We start from the raw sequence: 23,278 nt of genomic DNA, 5'->3' as shown, positions 1-23,278 counted from the left end.
GGCTAAGTACTGAGACCTTGTTTCAAAGGGAACACAGACGATAAAGATATTAAAACAGTGCGTGGGTTCAGGGTTTAGCTCAAGAGACCAGCAGAATGACCGAACCCACAGTTAGAGATGAACAGACAGATCTACAGCCAGGTAAACAGACCGTGGGGAGAGAGGCTGGTCCAGGCCTGCAGGCAGGATGGAAGCTTCAGGGACAGAAAGAATGAAGAAGGGAGGCAGGATCTATTAAGCTGATGACTCCAGGCCTTAATCCTGTGCCAGGCCCATTCGGGCAGTGTATGTAGGGGGAGGGGAGCACCCCCCGCTGGGGTGTAATTTCACGCTGAAGGGCCTGATGGGGCATCCCATGGACTGATCCTTTCTGGATCAGAAAACCCACTTCCCTTTGTCGCATGCAGGGCGATTAGCGCCTTAACCCTTTGTAGGCTGGCTCAGGGCCAGTTCTGCCCCACCTTGCCTCCTGTCCCTGGGGACCTAGCCCAGAGTCCTTCTTTGCTCTCAGCCTATCCAACTCTTAGATCTGGCCCTGTATCTCTGTGTGTGTGAAGCTTCCTGAGTAGGGAAGGCCTAAGAAGACCAGGGAATAGATTCTAGAACAATTTCTGTCCACGTCCCTGTTCTCTGGCACCCTACTTCCTCTGACTGCTTTTACTGCCAGCAAAATGGCGACCCCATATGTGGGGTCCTCCTTTTATTACATTTTAATTTATTTAGTGTGTATGTGGGTGGGTGTGCGTGCATGCATGCCACAGTGCACACGTGGAGGCTAAAGGACAGTTTGTGAGAGTCTTTCCATCATGTAGACTTTGGGGATCAAACTAGGGGTGTCAGGCTTCGTGGCAAACCCCTTTACCCATGGCTCTGCCTCAGTGGCTCTGCAGGTGCGGCGCCTCTTATAGCTCAGTTCAGTCCACACTCCTCCAAGAAGTCTAAAGTCCAGTTTCCTCCCTTGCTTAACTCAAAGGCTGGAAACCCAAGGCCACACAGTCTTCCCATACCCCCTGCACTGGGGAACTCACTACCTCTCAGGCAATAAAGCCAGAATCCTCTACTCCCAATGAGTCTCACTGGGAGTGACCATTGACCCTTGAGGCCAATGAACACTCACAGGCCATGTGTCAGTACCATCCCAGAGATACCCCTGGCCAGTTCTTCTAATAGTGACATTCCAGGACTAAGTAGGCCATCATATCCAGCCCCCTGCATTTATGGTCTCCTTTGCTGATAACCTCCTCTTTGTGTCTCCATTCAAAGGCCCACCAGGAAGTGGTCTCACCTTTGGCTCTGAATGCCCTTGCACCTTTCCCAGGCTAACTTCAACATATCCAGGGGCCACTCCCCTGGCTTGGGGGAGAAGGGCAGGGACCAGACTTGGCCTCCTTTAAGCTCCCTGGGTCTCTAAAACCCCAGTCCCATTAAAAGAAAGCCCCTAAATGTTATTTACACTTCGGAGTCTTAAAAACCATTAACAAAAGCCACTTAATTCAATTATCGTCCCGGCTGGCTCGGTTCTCAGCACTGAGCACTGGCCTCCCCTTGCCACCCCTCCCCACACCCCCACTGTCATTGTGTCGGGCTAATGAGGTAAACTGAAGCGAGCCTGTCCCCCCTGACAGGTTTATGAGAATTTAATAAAGCGTGGCCGGGACCAAATGAGTTGCCTCAGCCTTGGAGAGCGCATTGTCTTCAGCGTCAGCGTTTTTTGACTCAAGCTGCCCCCTCCCCCGCCCCAGCTCTTGCCTGGCTCAGCCCCAACCCTCACCCTTAGTACCTCCCTAGGTAAACCCAAAGTCCTGTGTGCCTGGCAGAGGCTGGTGTGGCCCTGCAAGGGCAGAGCTCCCATGCTAGTCCCTGAGAAGGACAGAAAGTAAATCTATCAGTTGTCCCTGGGAAGTGTCCCTTTGTGGGCCTGTAATCCCTAGCACACATCAGACCCCAGAAACAGACCTGGGGGACTTCTGCTCATGTACTATAGCCCCTGCCAACCTGAGGCTAATTTGGGCAAGCCTCACTCTTTTCTCGCTTGTTTGAAGTGACCAGCCAAAGGGAGCTTCCCAAATGAGGGTTTTTTTCTGCCTGCAAGGGCACATGGTGGGTTCTAGGGTCTCCATGATGGCCTGGACTCCTTCTTTATATGGATTGTCATCTCATGTTTTCAATGACAGGTAGCAGAGGGTGGAGCCCAGGAAGCAGCAGGGATTTGTTCAAGGTTCCAAGGTTGTCATAAGTGCAGATGGGAGAGGCTTCTAGGCTAGACCCACCCTGGAGCACTGTGACATCCTAAGAAGGCCGGGTGCCCTTCTTCCTTTATATCCCAGCTGTCCTAGAACCAGCCTTTCTCTGCTTACCCTGTCAGAGACCCAAAGACGTGAGCTTCAGGATAACCCAGAAACCTAGAATTCTTCTTATCTCCTACAGAAGTGGCGCGAGGAATTACTACCTGTGGGGATAGAAGCTAGACCTGAAAGGAGTCGTAGCATATCTTCCTATCAATGGAGTATCGGGAGAGCAAGGCTTAGTGATCAGTGAGTGTGATTGTGATGAAGGCTCAATCATGGGTCTATGACCAGAGTCAGATTGGATTTTGTCAGTCGGGGCTCAGTAAATGGACTGTGGTCAGAGCTGTCTGTTCCCAGGGCTTGAGCTCAGTCTATAACCAAAACAAGAGCTAGTGTATGTCCATGATCAAAACTCAGTTTGTGTCTAGGTCCTAGTTCAATATATAATCAATGTATAATAAAGGTCGGGGACCAGAGAAGTTGTTAATAAAGACCGGGTTCAGTATACTGACAAAGCAGGAGCAGGACTCAGAGTGTAATCAGGGTCAAGTTCACTATAACCAAGGACCAAGGCTCAGTATGAACCAAGGTGAGGGTTCAAGATCAAGTCTAGGGTTCAGTCTACAACAGGCTCAGGATTGTGTGTGTGTGTGTGTGACCTTGATGCATTTTATTTTCAGGCCAAGGCTTCCTCGGTAGTTTCTGGTTGTAGAAATGGATAATTTACTTAGTACATCTAGGTGACTAACCTCCTGCCCCCGCTCCCCTGCTTTCCCTGTCCTTTGGGGTCTTTGGCCTTCAGAAGAGAGAAAAAGAAAAAAAAAAAAAAAAAAAAAAAGATTGTTCAGGAGGCTGGAATCCCCTGTCATGTACTCAGGGTGCCCTCTGGTGGCAGTCTCTAATAGTGTTGATTTTCGCAGACTTGACCAGCTTTCGGGAAGCCTAGGCTTCTGGTATAGTTATGGAAGTCCACTTGGTTGTCTCTGTGCTCTTGCATTACTGCACACCACCCAAACAGGAATAGACACAGGGGGATCTGCAAGTAGACAGTGGACACCCCCAAGCTTTTCTCGTCTCCTGTCCAGTTGGCATCTATAAACCCTGATACCAGACTAGAAAGCTACGTCTCAACTGTATGATGGGAGTCGCTTCCTTTATCCATCAGTTTGACAGGTATCATCGTCACCTACCTTTGACAGGTATAGGAGAGAACATAATAAAGATCTCCACTTCCTGGTTCTCACTCCTCTTCTTAGTCATGAACTCCTGGCCACAGCACCCATAGAAGCTCACTGGCACCAGCTGAAGGTTCGCAGAAGTTCAGAACATCCTAGGATCTATTCTCCACCAGATTAACAGGTTAGACTAAACTAGGTTTGAGGTCTCTGCCTCTACCTGTCCTCATATGTCACTACCCATAGGCCAGAGGTTCCTACGTTTACATACCAGGGGCCTCTTTTCCAGAGCCTGAGAACCCAGGTCCTTCGGGGCTGCTCTGCTGGGCTGACAGCTACTAAGGTTCTCCCAGAATATGGCCTGACAGTCTATACCCAAATGCTCTAGGCAAAATTTTAGCACTTCCTTTAAGAGTCTTTTCTTTCCTTCCCCAGGAAATCAGCAGACAACTTGTCCCATTTCCTTCAGAGCACAGTGTAGCTGCTTGCAGTGGCTACTCCAGCCCCAGCCCCAGCCCCAGCCCCAGCCCCAGCCCCAGCCCCAGCCCCAGCCCCAGCCCCAGCCCCAACCCCAGCCCCAGCCCCTACTCAGGTTTACAGTAACCCCCAAGCCTGCCCCTTGTTTTCTGGCTCTCCCTTCGATGCTGTTTTCTGCACAGCAGGCAGGGAAATCTTTACAATCATAAACCAGATCTTGCCAGGTCTCTGCTTAAAACCCTCCAGTGGCTCCTATCTCACAAAGAATAAAATCCAATGTCTCACTCTGTCCTCACCAAGCTTGCCGTGGGCTGGACAACAACCCCTTCCACACAACACTAACATCACTCCCTCCAATCTCTATCGCCCTTCTCTCTCATTTTGACACAAAGAGGCCAAGTTCATACTTACCTCTGGGCTTTTTCAATGACCATTTTCTGAACTTAAAGCATTCCTGCTCTACCTTAGCATGGCTGACTCCTGTCACTCCATTCAGAATTTAGCTTCTCTCAGAGACCTTCTTTTTTTTTTTTTTTTTTTTTTTTTTTTTTTTTGTCTCAGAGACCTTCCTAACTGCCCATGTTCCTGAGATATACCTCCCTACTGTGATTTCCAGTATAGGACTGTTTACTGGTTGTCTCCTAGTTGTGTGTGTGTGTGTGTGTGTGTGTGTGTGTGAACTTGGCATATGTGCATGTGTGGACATGGGTGCCCATGCATGTGTACACAGGTGCAGTGGCCAGAAGAGAACATCAGATGTCCTGCTCTGTCACTCTCTGCCCATGCTCTTGAAATAGGACACCTTAAGCTGAATCTGAAGCTCAGTTGGTGGCCTGCAAGCCCCACTGATACTCCACACCCAGTAGCAGTGTACTGGGTTATAGACCCAAGGGCATGCATGGCTGGGCTCAGCCTTTTCCATTGGTTCTGGAATCTGGTCTCAGTCCCTCTGCTTCTGCAGCAAGCACTACTACCTATTGAACCATTTCTCTAGTCCTGTTTACTGTCTGCTTCCCCAGGTAGAATGTATAATCCCAGTCCTGGGCACATGGTAAGATTCAGGAATGATCTGTTGGATTCATTTATAAAAACTGGCTCTCAGTGGCCACCCTCATTTCTTCTAGTAGGACTAGAAGGAAGACATCCCAGTTTCTGACGCCTATGGGTTCCCTAGTTCAGTCCTGCAGCAACTTCCTCTGAGACGCAGGACTTCCTAGAGCACCCCAAGTTCCCCATGGCAAATCCTGGGGAGCACTATCCTTTCAGGAGGATCAGTTCCGTGTTCTTCCTGCAGCTCTGTACCTCTGGGGATCAGGTGATCAGGTTAGAGGGCTTAGTCTTCTGCTGTGCCCCTTGCAGGCCTTACCAGGCTCTCAAGGACTCCTCCAGCCAGGGAGCTTGCTGTCAGAATCCCATCCTCCTCTTAACAGAAACAGCTGTCCAGTGGCCTGCCTGCGAGGGGCCTGCAGAGGTGTGAGTGTAGAGCTGTTCTTTGGAACCACTATATATATAGAAAATGGGGCTGCTCCACCGTCTCACTGGTTATACTACACTGAAAGGGTCTGTCCCTTAGCTCTCACTGGGGAGATTGTATAAAGGGAGGCAACCCTGGGAGGCAGGTCTGGAGACCTGAAGGTGCTTTGCTGGGATAGATTGGAAAGTGAGCCTCAGGGCACTTGCGTGTCTGAGAAGATGGAGTGCATTCAGATGAAAGAAATAATCATCTTCAGCTAGGGTGCCAGGAAGGGGCTCTAGGGAGCCAATGCCCTCATGCTGTTTTCTCTCACAAGTCTGCTCACACCACTGATTTTCGATCCATTGTTCCACTTACCGGACTCCTTATCTTCCTCCTCTCCAGTAGCTAACTCCAGAACAAGATCAGGGAATCTTCTTGCGTGGGGGATAAAGAGCCCCGAGGGTGTAATTCAGGGCATCTGTCAGCTGGGAGAGGGCTAGGCCTAACACTGCAGGGTGTAGAAGGGTGTCACTTCATATGGTGTTAGGGGAAGGCAGGTCCAGATCCCACTTAAGACTGCATCAATGGGAACCTCTCTTTCTGGCTACTTTCAAGAAAGTGGAAGCCGTTGGTGTTTGGGATGGCAGAGCACTAACTCAGAAGAGTGTGAGCCTGGGAATGACCACAAACACACACATGTGCATACACACATGCACACCAACACACACCCAATAGAGGTGTCAACATGTTCCAAGAAGGGGCCACGTGTTCCAGGTACTGAGTGCTTCAAAGGTCAGACCACCGGCTTGTATGAACAAATTTACTTGCTGGTAAATTTGCTTTCATTTAGATCCCTGGGAGACAGCAGGAAAGGAGGACAAGGCAGCAGATGAAGGAAAAAAAAAGGGCCCTAGGGCTGTTGGGAAGTACCTGGTCCTCAGTAAAGCCCAGCATGGACAGAGAAAGGATGACTGATAAAGCCCAGAGTGGCTGGCCAAGGAGTTACCACTGTCAAGGGAATGGTGGGTCAGCATGGCCAGCATCAGTTCTTGCTTGGGTACCTGAAATGAGAAGGGGGGCTAGCTCAGAGTCACAGAACCTTCCCCTAGTCTTCTGTTCCCTGTGCCTTCTTCTTAGGGCCCTCCTTCTATGGATATCAGGAGCCCTCATCCATGTGCTCAGATCACAGGCTGGGCCCAAACATCAAGCAGAGCTAGGCCTGAAGGTCTGAGCTTTGCATGGCCCTTGGAGCTCCTCTCCCTTCCCTGTCTGTGCTGGGTGGCTACACTCTCAACTGCTATCTGTAATACTCTCCTACACATGCGTGATGTCAATAGTTATCTTAAACAGGGACATACGTGATCCAAGCAATCACTCCTGACCCCACCCAGCCATACATCTGACAGCTTCTCCCAGGGACATTTCCAGGTATACAGGATCTCAGAGACCATCTTGTCCAGTCACACACTCCTCTCCCCTGGAATCCCTTTCTAGATCTCCGAGGAGGGCTGGTGCCAGGATGCTGGTGTTTAGCTATAGGCTGCCACCATTCCAGGATCCTGGTGTTCATCAGAGGCCCCCTCCCCCACCTGCACATCACAGAGTACTGACGCAGAAGGTGCTTTATTGAGCGAGGCACAGCATTCGCATGGTGTGGCACAGTCATGGCGGTGGGTGCTGCCAGGTGGGTGTTGCTAGCAGTGAAAAAAATCACACACAGACCTTCAGGACTGAAAAGACTCCTCACCAGGGAGGACCCCAGCCTCAGCTCCTCTGACCTTTGTCAGACAGAAAGGATGGGTGTGCTCTATCTGGCTTATCCCAGGGACCATCCTGAAGTCAGAACCTTTGTTCCCCAATTAAACCTAAAGGGTTTGTTAGCCTAGCGACAAGGAGGAGAAAGGCAGGATGGCTAGATGCCTGCCACAGTGCACAGGGCCTGGTAGAGCTAGCTCGACCTTCACCCCTCTTTCCACTCTGATGGCCGGCCGACCTAGATCCTCTAGATTGAATGAAGTTCCCTCCATAAAGCTCAAATGCCACAGGGAGGGTCAGATTTCCAGATCCAGGGTCCAGTCTAATCAACGTGGGAAGGAGGAGGGGAGGGTGAAGTAGAGTTTAGAGACTCCACCTAAGGGGTCAAAGCTCTGCTCTCTTTGGGGTGTGAAAGCCAATCCCATCAGTACACTCTCCCTATTGGAAGTTCTAGAGATGGTACAGATGAGGCCATTTGTGCTCAGTCCTGGGCCTTCCCTCTCCCCTACAGCAGCCTCCCCTCCCCGCTCCTCGTGGCCCACTAGGAGGCAGCCGGGTCCCGAGGGAAGTTAAGCTGCGTCCCTTCGGTGCGCGGCAAGTAGGGGGCCGCGGTTGCCGGTGCGGGAGGGTCCAGGGCAAAGAGGCCGGGGCCGGGGCTGGAGCGGCCGGAGGATGCAGCAGAAGCTGCTGGACTGAGCTGCACCGCCGTGGTGTCCTGTGCCGTGCGCTCGCTGCTCTCCATCTCCAGTGCCACAGTCCCTGGACGCCCGCCACCCTGACCCGCGGTGGCAGAGGAGCGCGCGCGGGGCACGGGGCCCCGGCGGCTGCACACGCAGCAGGCAGCAAAGAAGCCGAGCGCCAGCACGAGCAGAGCGGGCCCCACCACCAGAGGCACGTTGTGTCCCGGCAAGAAGGCGGCGAAAGCTCCCACCAGTGTCACGTTCAGGCCTGCCAGCAGCACGCACAAGCCACAGGCACAGCATAGAGCGGGCGACGGCAGGCTACGCAGAAGGCTTCGGGAACGGCCCGGGGGCGCTGGGGCCAGGGTCTCTGTGCTCTTCTTTGCTTGCGGCATCGGCCCGCCCACACCCTGCACGGGTCAAGCTCTGTCCCGCTGCCTGACCAGAGTGGCACACATGTCAGGGGCAAGCTCTGGTGATCCTGCTGGCACACAGTAAGAGAGTGAGTGAGAAGGGAAGGAGCTTCAGTAACCTCCAATCTGGGCTCAGTTCTGTGGCTGCCTGCAGTGTCAGCAAGTTGCCCAGGACATCTTTAACAGCCCTGGGAAGCAACCCATCCAATGGGAAGAATCTGCAAATTGTTTCCCCCACCTGTCCATGAAGTCCCCCACTGCTAGTCTTACCCTCACCTCTCTTCCAGGAAGTGTTCAGGCTGTAACTAAGAGACTAAGTGTGTGGCCAGAGCAATGACTTAGCAGTCAAGACCACTCACTGCTCTTCTCCAGATCCTGAGTTCAATTCCTAGCAACCACACACGGTGGCTCCGTAACAGGACCTAATGCCCTCTTATGTGTGTCTGAAGAGAGGGACAGCATATAAATCTTTTTTTCTTTTCTTTTCTTCTTTCTTTCTTTCTTTCTTTCTTTCTTTCTTTCTTTCCTTCTTTCTTTCTTTCTTTTTTAAAGAGAGACTAATTGTAAAGTGCAGGTCGCTGGTTAAACGAACCCTTCTCCTCTTATTCCTTAGTCCTAAGGAAAAGGCAGCTTTGGGGGTTTAAACAGTTTTCCCACCCTCCAAATGGTTGAGGCCTGGGGCTAATCTGGTCTAGTTTCTTCTTGCTCAGCTGAAGAAAAACTAAAGCACGGAGATATCTAGCTGTTTACCTAAGAGTCAGACTCAGGATCTACGAGACCTGCTGCCTGCCCCACACTATGCTCTGGTAGACACAGCAGTGATACCAACTCTCCTGAGCATCAGATGAGGCTCTGGTATGGGTGGCCTGTGAACGTGAGGAAGCTTCTGACATTCAGCTGAGGGTGCCTTTCCCCATGATCTGGACTCCTGGCCCCTTGCTAGACAGTGCATTCTAGTAAATTCCAGGGCCTCTCCATTTCACCACCTAGGGCTCTGCAGCTGGACTTAGCTTCAAAAGCCTTATCTATGGGGCCGGGAGCAGGATGGCTCAGTAGGTAAAAGTGCTTGCTGCCCAAGGCTGATGACCTGAGTCTGATTCCTGGGACACAAGTAAACCATCCCTGAAACAAGCAAAAGGCCAGATGTAGGGCCAACATCTCTAATTCCAGCACCCCTATTGCAAGATGGGAGGTGGAGCTCACTGCTCAGCTAGCCTGGGGAACACAGTACAGAGGCAGAAACAAGAGAGACTCCACCTTAAAGCTTAAAACAAGAGGGTAGGAAAGAACCAAGTGAGAAGTTGTCCTCCGACCTCCACACATGTGATTAGCATGTACACACAAAACAAATTAAGACTGAAAGTCCAATCTCTGGGTGTTGAAATCCCTTTCTTGGGATCTCTATATGGGTCTAGTTCTGGGAATACCACTGGCTTGGTAAAACCAGATCTATGCAGAAGCAACAACAATATAGTCACTGTGTCAGGATGTGACTTCTCAAACAAAACAGGAGCAGGACACGGTGGCACATGCACGCCTTTAATTCCAGCACTTGAGAGGCAGAGGCAGATGGTTCTTTGTGATTTCTAAGCCAGCCTGGGCTACATAGTTAGACTGTCTCATAATCATCAAAACAACCCTCAAACTCCAGCATTTATGACTTGTATTTGGGAATTCTGACTTATAATATGAGGTCACAGGCATCAAGCAGGACCTGGGAGAACATAGTTTGTGAGCTGTGTTGAAATTGTGGAGCAATGTTAGAGATAGGTCCTAGGTAGAGAGGTGGGTAACCAGGTGGCTCCGCAGATGGCACTGCAGAGAGAGAAACAGGGAAACTCACACTGTGCTCACCTGGGAGGAGCCAATAGTGCCCTCTTGACCTCTTGACCTCCTTCTGTTGCTGCAGTAAAATCCTCCTGGCCCTTTGTGTCTCATCCCAGCTAAAGCCCTCAAGCCCAGCACAGAGCTCTGAAGAGTGAATTGTGTGAACTAAAAGAACTTTGCTTTAGTGACTCCTCCAAGTTGTCTGGTCCATGGAGATAGCCCAGGGTTCATGCTGGCAATTAAGCCCAGGGCCTCAAGAGTGGAAGTCACATGCTCTACAGCTGAGCTAGATCCTTAGTTTTTTTTTTTTTTTTTTAAACATGGTGATGCTAAATTTCTAAGCTGCCTGTGGTAGCCTTGAACTTGTGACCCTTCTGCCTTACACTCACAAGGAGGTGAAGTTACAGGTGTTACCACCGCATTCCACCACCAAGGCCTCTATAGAAGGGAGAAATTGAGGCTGGGAATGAGAAAGGTCATGGAGGGAGACTCTTGCCAAACCTTTCCCAGCACGGACAGGATGCTGATCGCTGATGTCTGCTACCCATGATCCTGGCTAAACAGTTCCCTCTCCCTGCCGGCCTGCCTCTGTCCAGGAAGGCCTTGTGATCTCTGTCTGGGAATCTGGTGTAGAAGCTTTTGGGGAAAGGGCAGGGGAAGAAACTTGGGGTTGGGAAGTAATCAGGTTTGAATTTTGAGCTGACAGACAACTTGAAATAGCTGGGACCTCTCCTCAGGACCTGGACCTGAGCTGTCTGAACATAAAAAGAAAGGGATAGGACGGGTGATGGTTATCTCTGAACTGAGGTCTCTTGTCAACCTGCCCCATGCTTAACTTCCTGAGGTTTGTGAAAATAAAAATAGGTGCCTGTTTAGAAACTCCTATCAAAACATCACATGTATCATAAAAGAAACCCATCGACCAGTAACATGACTGTGTTTAATCATTTCTGTAAATTCTTTCCTTTGGGTTGAATTAAGCTATTCCCTAAGAAGTCACCGTTGCACTCGGGTTCTGATTCTGTGTACACGTGTTAGCATTTAGTTCAGAGAAAATGTTATGTTCCTCAGATACCACACACACACACACACACACACACACACACAATTTTTAAAAAGTCTATAGCTGAGCCATGTGGTGGTGGCACACACCTCCGGTATCAGCACTTAGAAGGTAGAGGCAGGCAGATCTCTTGAGTTCAAGGCCAGTCTGGTCTATAGAATGAGTTCCAGGACAGCCAAGACTATACAACTATACCAAGAAACCCTGTCTCAAAAAAACAAAAACAAAAACAAAAAACCAAAACCAAAACCAAAATAAAACAAAACAAGACTGCAGCCATTGATTGTAATTACCCAGGTAACCATTAGTACCTGGGGTGGTCATCAGTAGGTGGAGCTAAGAGCTAGCTCCTTGAGGGGAAGTTTCTGCCTGAAGCCCCTATGTGAGCCTGTCTCCTGCTCTAAGATTCTCTGGGTAAAAGCCTCAGGACGTTGACAAAGATATTAGCCACTGGCTCTGCCTTGTCTCCCACCAGTCTTTTTGCTCAGTCAAAGCCCTTGTTGTCCCTTGAGTGGGAACTCTTTTTTTTTTTTTTCTTAGTCTCTACAGTTTGTGCGAGGCCTCTCCTCTGGAAGCCCAGACTAATGCTCACTTTATCCTCAACTCCACCCATCCTCAGGGAACCTCCCCCGTTGCTGTTACTCATTGCCTGCTGGGGCTTATTCATTACACTGAAAGTTCTCAGCTCTTGCCAAATGGATTCTGCCTCCCCAGGGTCCAGAGAGACACCATCATCTCTTCTCAGTTAATGGCTAGAAGTTTTCCCACCCTCTGACATATGCAAACACACACACACACACACACACACACACACACACACACACACACACACACACCTAGAAATAATGCTTGAGGAGGAGGACGTTTGGAAGGCCTAGCTTTCTAGTCTGTGTGTGATTCCTGGGCTCTGTCATCCCATCTTTCAGTGTGTGACACCCACCGCCTTCACTCATTACATGCACACTCATGGACCAAACATACCCCGGACACTGCTGCACTGCATGCAGAACTGCAGACACGGGCTGACATATTCCCATCTGATGGAGATGAGCTTCTACGTAGCAGTTGTGTCTCTAGACACCTCCTGCTTGGTGCTGGTGGAGGGTGAGTGAGGGGCCTGAGAACAGTGACCCAGGAGAGGTCATGGGGTGAGGGGGCGGGGGTTCTGATTCAGATGCTCCCACGATACCTTCCTGCTTACAGTGGTCTTCATGCCTCTAGCCAGCAAGCAGTTCGAGACCCCATCATGGGCCATTTCACTGTCACACACCTGCCTGTAAGGTAGGAGTCACATTTAAAAGGTCTCCAACAGACTTCAGAGGCTCTCATTGTAGCACAGTAGATGGCCCAAGGGACAAAGGACTCTGCATCAGTCACATCCCTGTGTCCATTAGGCTAACCTTCATATCCATGCAGGCAACAGCGGCTCTTTTATTTCCTCTCAGTTCTTCCTGATGCTCTCAGATGTGTTCCTGGTCCCAAGCCAGGGGACATGCATGGGCAGACTTAGTCTAGACCTCTGCCTCCACAACAGCAACTCAGCTACCTGGAGCAATAGGAGGGATGGTTGGTAGGGACTTTAGACTGCTGGAGTGGGGCTGTCCTTCCTTCAGCTCCTTCTGAGGCTTGGTGTCTAGCCCCACTTATCCCTCCTCCCCATCCTAGCTTGCTGAGGTCCTGCAGTCCTCCTGACCCGTGCTCCCTTAGTTCTTTGACATCTTATCTCCATTGCCCAGTTCCTTCACCCCATTTCAGCTGCCCTGCTCCCATGGTGACCTCCAGGACTTCATCTCCCTTGGCATTACCCTGGACCAGCCCACCTTGGAGAGGCCGTATATCGTGTTCTCCACTATCCCCCTACTTCCATCACAGTAAGACTCTGTCAGCACCTACTGTGTGCCCAATGATGTTCCAAGCTGTTATGGTTCAAATATGGCTCATCTCTCCCAAACTCATGACAAAATCAGATTTCTTAGTGGTAGGGCCTGAATGTAAGGCCAATCACTTTTAAAAAGTGATTAGGAGGACTGGAGAGATGACTCAGTGGTTAAGAGCACCAACTGTCCTTCCAGAGGTCCTGAGTTCAATTCCCAGCAACCACATGATCACTCACAACCATCTGTAATGGGATCCAATGCTCTCATCTGGTGTGACTGAAGACAGCTACAGTGTACTCATATATGCATAAAATAAATAAATATCTTTAAAAGCAAGTGATTAGGAGCTGAGCAAGGTAGCATATGCCTGTAATTCCAGTACTTGACAGAGGCCACACACACACACACACACACACACACACACACACACACATACAGAGTGAGATTCTGTCTCAAAAAAAAAAAAAAAAAAGTTAGGGAATATAGGCCAGCCTCTTCTCTTAGACTTCACAGTCTCCAGAATAGTGCAAGTTACTGTAAGTTCCCCAGTCTTAGGTTTTGCTATAACATTAGAAAATGGACAATGATATAAACCCTTTATATACATTAATTCATTTAATCCCACGACAATCCTAAGAAGTAAACACATCGCCATCTCTTTTAGACAAACGAGAAAACACAGATTCCGGTTATATTAATTATCCAAGGTCACAACCTGGTGGTAACACACGGCAAGGCCCAGCCTAAAGTCTGGGCTGTGTTGCCCAAGTCTGTACCTAAGCCACTGCAGCTCCAGGATTGCACACTGCCCCTCGCTGTAGCTGTTTTTTGGTGGCTAGAGCCGGTCCCAATGGTCCTCATGCCTCTGATCCTTTCTCTGTCCACCTTGATCCACACTGAGTTTACGTTAGCTACTTTTGTGATTTTTGTCTCATCTCTCTATCCTGCCAGTGCTGACCAGTGAAGCTCAACCCTGTTGCAGTCCAGCTTCCTGCCTTCTCAAGTCTTCACCCAAACTCTTAAGCCTAGGAGATAAAAAGAAACCTTACTGGGTATCACCAGTCCACTGCATGCCCGCAACTGCATGGTCGCAACTCCCCTTCCGGGCCTGAGTGAGAGTCTCAGTGGGCCATACCTCCTCCTGGGAATTGTTGCCTATCCCATCTTCAACCAAGCCAGTCATGGTTTTGAGCTAGCGGTCTCTTCCCTTCTTGAATACATGGCCTACAAGGGCCACGCTAGTCTGGTTTCTGTCCCATCATGTTCCTGCCTCTCTATCCATCATTGTCACCAGTGACCCCTTGTCACTGAGCTTAGTGAACATTGTTCAGCATTTACTTTCTGCTTTTGAAGCTACCTGAGCCATACTTCCTGGGAACACTGCCTCTTGATGTAGATTTCTTTACTGTTGCCCTTTTCCACAAAGGTTGCAAACTCAGGACCCAAGCTTGGCCCTGGTCCCTCCTTCATCCTCAGGCTCCCTACTATACACCTGCAACCCCTCTTGGGACCTCTTAGATCCCTGCCACGGATCTTTGCAGTCCATTCTTTTTTCTCTTCTCCCAGTAATTCACCTTGTTCATCCCCCATTTCTCATTGTTAAACCCGTCCTGGACCCTCTGCTGCTCCCTGAGCTCAGACTCCTCCAGGAAGCCCTCTTGACTCTTCTCTGCTGGGGCTGAGCTCACCAGCGGGTCTCCAAGTCAGCTCTGTCCTCAGCTAGTTCCCCCAGCTCTGCCTTCCTGTGCAGACGGTGTGCCACTCAGCTCAGGGTCCCCTAGTCATAGGGCTTCCTGTGTCGAGGACTGTAGGCCCATCGAGGTACCTGTCTCTTCTCAGTGCTCCATGATTATTAGCGACACAAAGGGAAAGGGAACACTGCTGGGAGAAGCCAGGGAAGGCTGCCTTCCGGGCTTCACTTGTCTCTCAGATTTGGAGTTGCTATCTGCCAGCTTCTCTCAGCTTTGGGCATTGGAGAAAGCAAAGGAAGCTACAGGGTAGAGTCAACTGTTAAGAGCAGCAGGGACCAGGGCAGAGTAGGGGAGTCATGGCAGCCAATCTGTCTCCTGTTCTCTTATCCTCCTTTCTCTTTTAAACTTGTTTTCTCAAGACCAGAGGTCCTGGCCCCTTGTCTGGTACCTTCCCATCTCTCGGAGTTCAGAGCAGGATAAGCATCTCCCCCTTTCCTTCAGCAACCCTCCCAGAGTCCTTGCCCACTCATTAGCACCCTCTTCCCCCATTTCCTGCAACTTCACTTGCCTGAGAGTGTGGACACTTCCCTGCAGTGACCCTGCTGGCCCCTGAGGGGAGTCCAGGTGTCCTGTGTTAGAGGGGTTGGTCCAGCTCGAGTCGCGGGATCCGTGCCTCGCCTGGGAGAGCTGGATCAGCCAAACGACCCACCGCGGGTAGGGGATCCGGGAGAAGGGAGATGAGCGGTCAGTTCCTCTCTGTCGACTCTCAGCGGCTTCAGTGGAGACCGTGGCAGCATCGGCGGTGAGTGGGAGGCAGCGGCGCGGCGCGGGCTGGGTCAGCAGAGCCTGGCTGTGGTCTACTGCAACCTCGCGCTGCGGGCGGAGCCCCTTCCCAGTGTGGGCTGCCAACCTCGTCGGGCTCCCACCAGTTGCCTCCAGCCGAGAAGCCTCGCACACGCCCTTCTCGCCTTCGCTCCTTTGAGTTCGTGGGTTGTGAGCACCGGAGCAACTAATTCCCCACCGCCCACGCTGTCTAGGCTGTAGTTTTTCCCACCCTGCGTGGAAACGGTGCAGCTCCTTTCAGGACGCCCCTGCCTGCATTCTCTAGCATTTCTGCAGCCCTAGTACGAGGGAGGGGGAGACAGAGTTTTCCCAGAGGTGAAACTTTGTTGTTGGTTTCAGCACCACTCCCCTAATTAGCCATGGGCCCAGCACTCTAGAAAGGGGCGTGGCCACGTGTCCCTAAATGGAAGTCTAGAGGCAGCTTACACTGGATTTTATTGCAGAGGCCTAGATGGACATGGAAGAGTATGGCTGGAGGACATCTCTGCCCACTGTCCCTTCATTCATCCATTCACAAATCCACCTGATGTGTCTACAGAGGATGGGCCAGTGATGATCTGGCACAGCCGTTAGGCCCAAGGCTCCCAGCTTCTTGCTCTGCCCCTGGAGGCCTGAACTAAGATGAGAGTCTCATTTCCACTTCCTTAGTGAGCCATTCTCCTTCAGAGAGATCCAGTGAGGGTGTGACTCCAGGGGGCTACCTAGATCCAGCATCACCCAGCTTTGGTTTACTGCTGTGTTCTCTGGACCAGCTCAGTTATGGCCCAGGGCTCAGGTGTTGGGACTTCTAGAAAGACCCATTTTCCTTTCTGAGTAGACTCCTGGAAGAGATCCCCTTCCCACTGTCCACTCCTATATCCATTAGGACCACTGGAGCGTTCTGTTGCTGCTCAAGTACTAACCAAGAACTACATAAACTACTGCAAGCTTGGCCCACCTCCTCTCTTCTCCAAAAGGACCATGAGAGAAGGTTTGCCTCACAGGGGCCACTGGGGAGGTTGTATCTAAAGATCCACGTGCGCTGGAGGAATGGTTTCAGAAAGCTCACAGCAGGGAAAAGAGGGGGATGGTAGGGGAAGGCCTCCAGAACTCCCACTCACCTCAAGACTCTGCCAGCTTCTCCAATGAATGTAGCTCTTGCTTTTTTCCTGTGATTTTATTTTAATTTATTCCTTAATGGTCACAAATACTTGTTTATGCCTGGCCTCTCAGGTATCAGGCTTACTGTATCCTATTTTAGGGTTATCATGCCTGGGAGGGTCAAATAGTCAGGAGCCACCTTATCCATGGGCTTAGGATATTATCTGCTATTCCCACCATCTGCCTTTGGGCATTTCTTTGAAGCACAGAGGTCAAGAGTGAAGACAAATAGGAGGAAGGGGTGTTCCTTGTCTATCAGGGAAGGGGTGGGTGGTGATGGGGCTGAGAAGGAGGAAGAGACAAGTGAAGAGGAGCAGGCAAAAGTGGGGAGAAAGCTGGAGGAACCAGTCTCTACAGCTGACCAGCATTGGTGAAAAATCACCCCTTGTGGATGTTAGTCCATTGCTGGCAGGGAGCTGAGCTCTGTGGCTATGCAGAGAGGAGACCTGGAGGCAGAGCTTGTCTCCATGACTTTTTCTGGGCACCTAATGAGTCCTTTATCCTGAGATATCTCAGCTTTCTCATCTGCTCAAGATGGGCTCTCCCATGTCCCTGTTTCCCAAAGCCTAGCTTTCTGCTCTCATGCTTAACAAAGAGAAACAGACCACAGCCACTCAAGTGACCAGCTCCCCTTGGAACTACTGGAGCAATGTCAGAGAAGGCTTCTGAGAAGAGTCATCTGCATTGGTCCTGCAAGAATAAGACTGTTTCCAGTTTGTTTTCTCAAAGCAAGACAAGGAGGATGTCTGTGGAGATCAGACAATATTGCTGTTCCTGGAGCTAAAGGCATGGAGGCTGTGGCAGCCTTCTGCTGGGCATGTGCACCTGAACCTCCCTACCTGAAACCTTGCTGTGGAGAGACCAGAATGTACCTCCCCAGGAAAGCCTAGTGGGCAGGTTTTTTCAACCTAATTTAAGCCACTAGCATTTGCTGAGCAGCCACTATGTGCCCTGACTTGTGCTGGGGATTGGGGGGGGGCATCACTCATCATATTTACGTAGGCTTGAGAATTGATTTTGTGAGCGCTAGGGATAGAGCTGAGTAGAGTGATTGCCTAGTGTGTACAAGACCCTAGGTTCAGTACGCATAACAGAGAACACATAAAATTGCTAACTTTAGCTAGAAATCATTGAACACATAAGATAAGCTTAGGCTATGAGATCCTGTCTTAAAACAAACACAAATGTCTTTGTGAAAAAGAATTCAAGCCTTGCTGGAGGTTCTGAGAGGGGGTGGGGTGGGGTCACAGGCTGCTAGAACAGGACATGGGAGCCATGTAGCTATGGTATTCTGAGATAGCCTTCTAGAGAACACAAGGGACCTTCTTCTTGCAAAGAAGATTGGGAAGAATAGGAGATGGGGTATTGGGAGGGCTGTGTGGAGCCAGGTGCTTCACAGCCCTGAGTGAAGATGTTCAATAGCAACTGTGCCAGCACTGGACTTATCTGGAAAGTTACCTTGTCAGTGACCATCTCTGCTCCTGACATAGACATGACAGCCTCAGCCAGGACCCCCGTATATGGCTCCTGTGTTCAGCTTCTATGGCCAGGATAAAACAACCATCTTTGACTCTAGTCAAGGCCCTTGATCAAATTTCAATAAGGGATCAATGAAGGAACAAAGTTGAGGTGTTGTCCAGAACAATGAGGCCAGGGCAAAGGGGTCCTGTGGGTCTTTCCACGATTCTGGGAGTGAAGGAATCCGTTAGGGAGAGCATCACTGGAAGAGAAGGTAGGCCCAGCATTCCCAGGGCTCATTTCCACATCGTCCAGCTTGAAGGAGGACCCCGAGACTGGAGTGTGGGGAGTGGGAAGGGTGCTTAGCCCTCCTCAGTTCCCCGGCCTCCAGGCTTCAGCTTCTCCAGGGTTCTGGTCACTGTGGACAGGCCGCTGCGGGCTCCTGGAAGAGACAGCAGGATAGGGATGCCTGAGTACAGACCCCTACTGAGATGTCAGATCAGAAAGTCCAAGAAAGCAGGGATCGGGATGCTCCAGGCAGAGCTAGGATGGAGAGGGAGATGGGGAGTCCTAGGGACCAAGTACAGTGGGAGGAGCTGCTGCTTCAGCCCTGGTCCCACTGCCTCCCAGATGTGATCTCAGATGTGTCATGTGATCTTTCTGCCCCTCAGTTACCCCATACCAAAAAAAAAAAAAAAAAAAAAAAAAAACCAAAAACCAAAAAACAAAAAACAAAGAAAACAAAAAATGAAGTTTATTGTAGTACTTCCCAGCATGCTGTTTGTGAGAGCCAAGCTGTTAATGCAGGTAAAATGGTTGGGGCAGCATCTGGAATGGACTCTTCTGCTCAGTAAGCTCTAGGAGAAGGACATATCTACATATGGGGTTGGGTTGCCTTGGAGACACTCCCCCCTGGGTTTCCCAGTGTGGAGAACAGGGTCAGGAAGGGAGAAGATGCCTAGTTTCAGGTATTATGCCAAGAGCCACATTTCAGCACCAGGAGGAGAGTGGACAGTAACCAGGGCATGAGGCCCAGTGGGTAAGGGAAGAGAAAGCAGGAGGCCCCCAGTCCAAGCTTGGCAGGACAGGGAAACCCTAAAGACAAATGAGAAGGGCTTGCACATATGGAAGCTGACTCAACATCACTGCTTCGCTTGGTTGGGGACCCCTCCCTGCTTATGACCTTCAGGGCTCCTCCCAGGACCTACAGAGCTGCTCCATCAGATAGCAGAGACAAAAGATGGCATTCAGAACGTCGGGCACTTACCTTCTTTATTGCTGTTGTTGCTAGATCTTCCCTCCCCATGGTCTGGTCCTGAGTTAGGATGGATTCTCAGGTTTCCTGCAGGATGAGAGCACCCCAAATTCCCATCTACTGGGTTATTCCCAAATCAAGCCTAGCTTGAGAAATGAAGTTCTTCCTGTTGTCTAATCTAATGTGTTGCCACGGGTGGGTGGCTGTCTCTGCTCTCCCGTGCTCCTCTAGGTCACATTATCGAGGCTGATTTGGGGAAGGGCAGAAGAAACAAATCCTTGAAAAAGTGGTAGTGATTTTTGTTTTGTTTTTGAGATAGGGTTTTTCTGTGTAGCCTTGGTGTTCTTGGCATCTACTATGTAAACCAGGCTGGCCTGGAACCTGCTCTGTAGACCAGGTTGGCCTTGAACTCAGAGATCTGCTTTTCTCTGCCTTCTTAGTGCTGAGACTAAAGGTGTGCGCTGCCACACCTGGCCAGAAGTGTTTTTTAAGGAGGGAAGTAGGTGTGTGTGAAGCTGCATAGGACTGAGGGTGTTGGGAGTTTGGGTGCAGGCTGTGGAAGTCAGGTGGGAACTATTAAGAGGTTGTGGGACCCAAGGCAGAAGAGGGTATTTATTGGGCTGGGGATGAGAGTGTCATCTGTAGAGCTTGGAGACTTTGGGAAGCAAAACGACTCTTAAGGGAGACTGATTCCTGAGGTTTAGCCATGTCTGCTCAGGCAGCTGCTGGATTCTGCTACTCTGTAGCCATGGTGACACTGGCATAGAACACACACACACACACATACACACACACATCCAGGAGCAGTCTCACATATGGGCATGCTCACTGACAGTCACTCACAGGTTTGTACACAAAGGGTTTGTGGGGGAGGAAATGCTCACCTATGGCAGGTAGGATGTGGTCCAGGTTGAACCGAGCCTTCAGGAAGGGGTAGGCGAAGATGAGGAGCCCTGAGGAGGGACACAGAGGATGCTGTGATGGGGAAGGCCTGATTGGTGTGAGATGTAGGAGGTAGGGGTGGGTGGTTTGTTTATGAAGGTGATGTAGGAGGCACAGAAACAAAGGATCAGGGACTGTGGGGGTGCAAATTGGAGGTGTGTGCGCGCGCGTGTGTGTGTGTGTGTGTGTGTATGTGTGTCTCCCCAGCACTCAGCTCTGGATGGGGATTCAGTACCTATCTGGGGAAGGAGCTACATGCTATGCAGGCCACAGGTTTGCAGGCTCTTGGCTCTAGGCTCTGCTCAGGTAAAGCAGATTGGTCACTTACCATCCTTGGCTAGAACTGGGCCAGGTAACACCAATCCCACTGCCCCCTCCCCTTCCATCTCCAGCTCTCTCTCTTCCAAGACCTCTAGTGTGGCCTTCTAGGCTCCACTGCTGCTCCTCTCCACTCAAACCTGATGGTCAGGAAGCCACAGGGAGGGGACCTGCCCTGCTGTCCTCCCAGATTGAATGCTCCTGGCATTCAGTGTTTAAAGATATGGAGCTTCAGGCTCTCCTGGGACAGGGACGTAGGGTGAGAGGTGGCATTCTACATCAATGGGCCTGACCAGGACAGACAGACAGACAGACAGACAGACAGACAGACAGACAGCTGCTTGCTGTTGACTCAATGGAGGAGAGTCTTGTCTGAGCTGTCTTGTTTTACAGGACTCTATCACCCCATTCCATCTAGGTTGATGAATCCTGCTACAAACGCAAGATCCCACCAGGTAAAGGTGTTGGACACCAACCCGTCTTCCCTTGCCCTCCCAGCACACTCACTCAACCAGCCCGCAGCCAGCTCTCCTTCCTGCACGCCGAGGCTGCACTGTTTATAACTTCTTAGGCTTTCATTCTCTCCAACCACTGACCAGCCAAGCCCTTCACCTCTTATTCACCTCACCAGACCCCTGCTTCCCAGAAAAATCCCCTCCCTCTGCCTCAGCTTGTGTTTGCTCACCAAGCCCAGCAGCACCAAGGAAGATACCACCCACAGCAGCAGCAGCCTTGGACACGGAGACACCGATGATGATGCTGCCGGCCACCAGGCCGAGGGCCACACAGGCCAGCTGCAGGCAGCGGAAGTCTCTGGTGCTGATGGGGATGTCCATGCAGGTCTACCCTGGGGCGCTGCTTCCAGGCCTCCTGGGAGTCTTGGACTTCTTGGATGGATGCTTCCTTGTTGGGACGCCACACCCAGGGTGGAAACTTTTGGGCTGTAAGTCTTTAGGCCGGTCTGGGCCTGGGATTTATCTGCAACCTTATCCCACAGTTTTCCAGGGGCCCGGAGGCCTAGCTTGACCTCAACACCCCAGTTTACTCTTCCTTTTGTGAAGGGCTCTGCGGCCAGAAACCACTTTGGGGGTTCCTGCCTGGCCACATTTCCACTTTGGCCAGGGTTCTAGTGACGTGGGTCTGCCTCATGGGGTCCTCCTCTGTCAGCTGTCACCTAGGATCTCAGGGAGCTGGGCCCAAGTTCTCTTGCTCAACTTTGCCAGCTCTGTCGACCCTGCTCAGTTGCCTTGGAGCCTGGGCCTATTAAAGTTTAAAGAAATGCAAGGCGGGGGTCAGGGGCAGGCCTAGGAAACAGGTTTCTCGGAGGTACAGGCAGCAAGCAGGTGATGAGTTATTCATGAGCCTGCAATATGAGCTTCTGTTTGCATCCCCAGGGTCCAGTGGGCAGGCAGCCTAGGTTCCACTGTTGGTTCCTGAGCAGGAAGGCTGGGCTTATGGCTTCGTATGAAGCTCAGAGGGTAAGGATGTGAGGAGACTCCCCAGTCACATGCTCAAGGCTGACCCTGCTGGTCTCTGCCCCTTGGCGTAGCGGTGCACCTGGGGCCCTGCTTGGAAACATGGAAGGAGGGGTAGTCCTCCAGGTCTACTCTTCCCGGTGCCTCCCATGCTTCTCCAACTGTTCTGTCAGCTGCTGGGCCTAGGTAAGGCTGAGAGCTCTTAACCTAAGCCTTGATCTTAAGACATCCCATTTATCTCAGGTAGGCATTGGTACCACCCCATTTAAGCTTCTAGTAGGAGGAAAGGCTAAACCCTGGCAATTCCTGGCTGGGAAGAGCCAGCTGGGTAGGGTAGGGCTGGACAGAGGGACTGGGCAAGAAGTGTCATGAAACTGGGACATGGTAGGGACCTTTTAGCTTGAGGACCTCTAGCCAGCCTGGCTGACATGGTCATCCTGTTTGGAGGACCAACCCAACTAAGCCTGAGCAGTAGTAGCACAAACAAGTCCAGTCCTGATTCCCATCCCTCTTTCCTAGAGCCTAGCTCCAACCCTCATCAATAATTGCATTCCCTGAATCTATATGGATCAGGGTATTCCCAGTCCTCCAGCACAGACCTGTTCCCTTCTCTAACCTGGGGACACTTCTCAAAGCCACATTACCCTGCACTGAATCCCCAGGCCTCCCTTCCATTGCTCATTTCTCACTACCAGGCCTTCGGTCTCCATCAGCCTCACAATCCCCTCTCTCCACTGCTTCTCCTTCCTCAAGCTCTTTTTTCCTTCTCCCTGCTGAGCATTTGCCTGGTGCTTGCTGTCTAGTAAACCTCTCCTTGTCCCTCAAGACCTACATGGACAGCCATTCCTGTGCAGCCTTCCTGACCATGCCTGGGCTGTTCTGCCATCCCGCCTGAAGGGCTCCCTCCTCTTCTTTGTTCTGCTTTCTTTGGAGACTGTGAACTCTGCTTTGGATCCTGGTCTGTTTCTCCCCTCTGGGTATCCATGCAGTGGGCTGGGCAGGAGTGAAGTTTACCTGGGGCTGGTGGGTTAGGCAGGATCTTGGTTGGGGTTAACGCCTTCTCCAGAGACAACTTTCAGTGGAACAACTCTTTACTGGGGGTGGGGATAAGGGCTATATAAACCTTAGGGAGTGGGCAGGGGGTT

At 51.1% G+C, this 23,278-nt stretch overlaps 2 protein-coding genes across 3 annotated transcripts; both read right to left on the bottom strand.

Annotated features, from left to right (window-relative positions):
• Positions 1-7,003: 7,003 nt before the first annotated feature.
• On the bottom strand, positions 7,004-15,566 carry 6430628N08Rik (RIKEN cDNA 6430628N08 gene). Its single transcript, NM_001357060.1, has 2 exons — positions 15,271-15,566; positions 7,004-8,312 (listed from the first exon to the last, which is right to left on the bottom strand). The coding sequence occupies exon 2, from the start codon at positions 8,224-8,226 to the stop codon at positions 7,693-7,695; it is 534 nt and encodes a 177-aa protein (NP_001343989.1). The 5' UTR covers positions 8,227-8,312; positions 15,271-15,566; the 3' UTR covers positions 7,004-7,692.
• A 2,783-nt stretch (positions 15,567-18,349) lies between these two features.
• Kncn (kinocilin) lies at positions 18,350-21,832 on the bottom strand. 2 transcript variants are annotated; one of them, NM_001320545.1, is made up of 4 exons: positions 21,344-21,832; positions 20,283-20,351; positions 19,411-19,515; positions 18,350-18,585 (listed from the first exon to the last, which is right to left on the bottom strand). In NM_001320545.1, the coding sequence occupies exons 1-4, from the start codon at positions 21,492-21,494 to the stop codon at positions 18,506-18,508; spliced, it is 405 nt and encodes a 134-aa protein (NP_001307474.1). In that variant the 5' UTR covers positions 21,495-21,832; the 3' UTR covers positions 18,350-18,505. The 2 variants fall into 2 exon arrangements, with proteins under 2 accessions (NP_001307474.1, NP_001034213.1); NM_001039124.4 differs by having other exon boundaries at positions 19,411-19,485.
• Positions 21,833-23,278: the final 1,446 nt, after the last annotated feature.

This window comes from Mus musculus, chromosome 4 (assembly GCF_000001635.26).
Source record: "Mus musculus strain C57BL/6J chromosome 4, GRCm38.p6 C57BL/6J".
Lineage (NCBI taxonomy): Eukaryota > Metazoa > Chordata > Mammalia > Rodentia > Muridae > Mus > Mus musculus.
This window is presented reverse-complemented; position numbering and strand designations above follow the sequence as displayed.

Coding starts and splice junctions, on each gene's coding strand:
- 6430628N08Rik (NM_001357060.1), bottom strand. CDS start 8,226: ATGCCGCAAGCAAAGAAGAGCACAGAGACCCTGGCCCCAGCGCCCCCG.
- Kncn (NM_001320545.1), bottom strand. CDS start 21,494: ATGGACATCCCCATCAGCACCAGAGACTTCCGCTGCCTGCAGCTGGCC. Junction 19,516..20,282: donor CCACATCCTACCTGCCATAG/GTGAGCATTTCC, acceptor ATAACCCAGTAG/ATGGGAATTTGGGGTGCTCT. Junction 18,586..19,410: donor CAACAACAGCAATAAAGAAG/GTAAGTGCCCGA, acceptor TGTCTCTTCCAG/GAGCCCGCAGCGGCCTGTCC.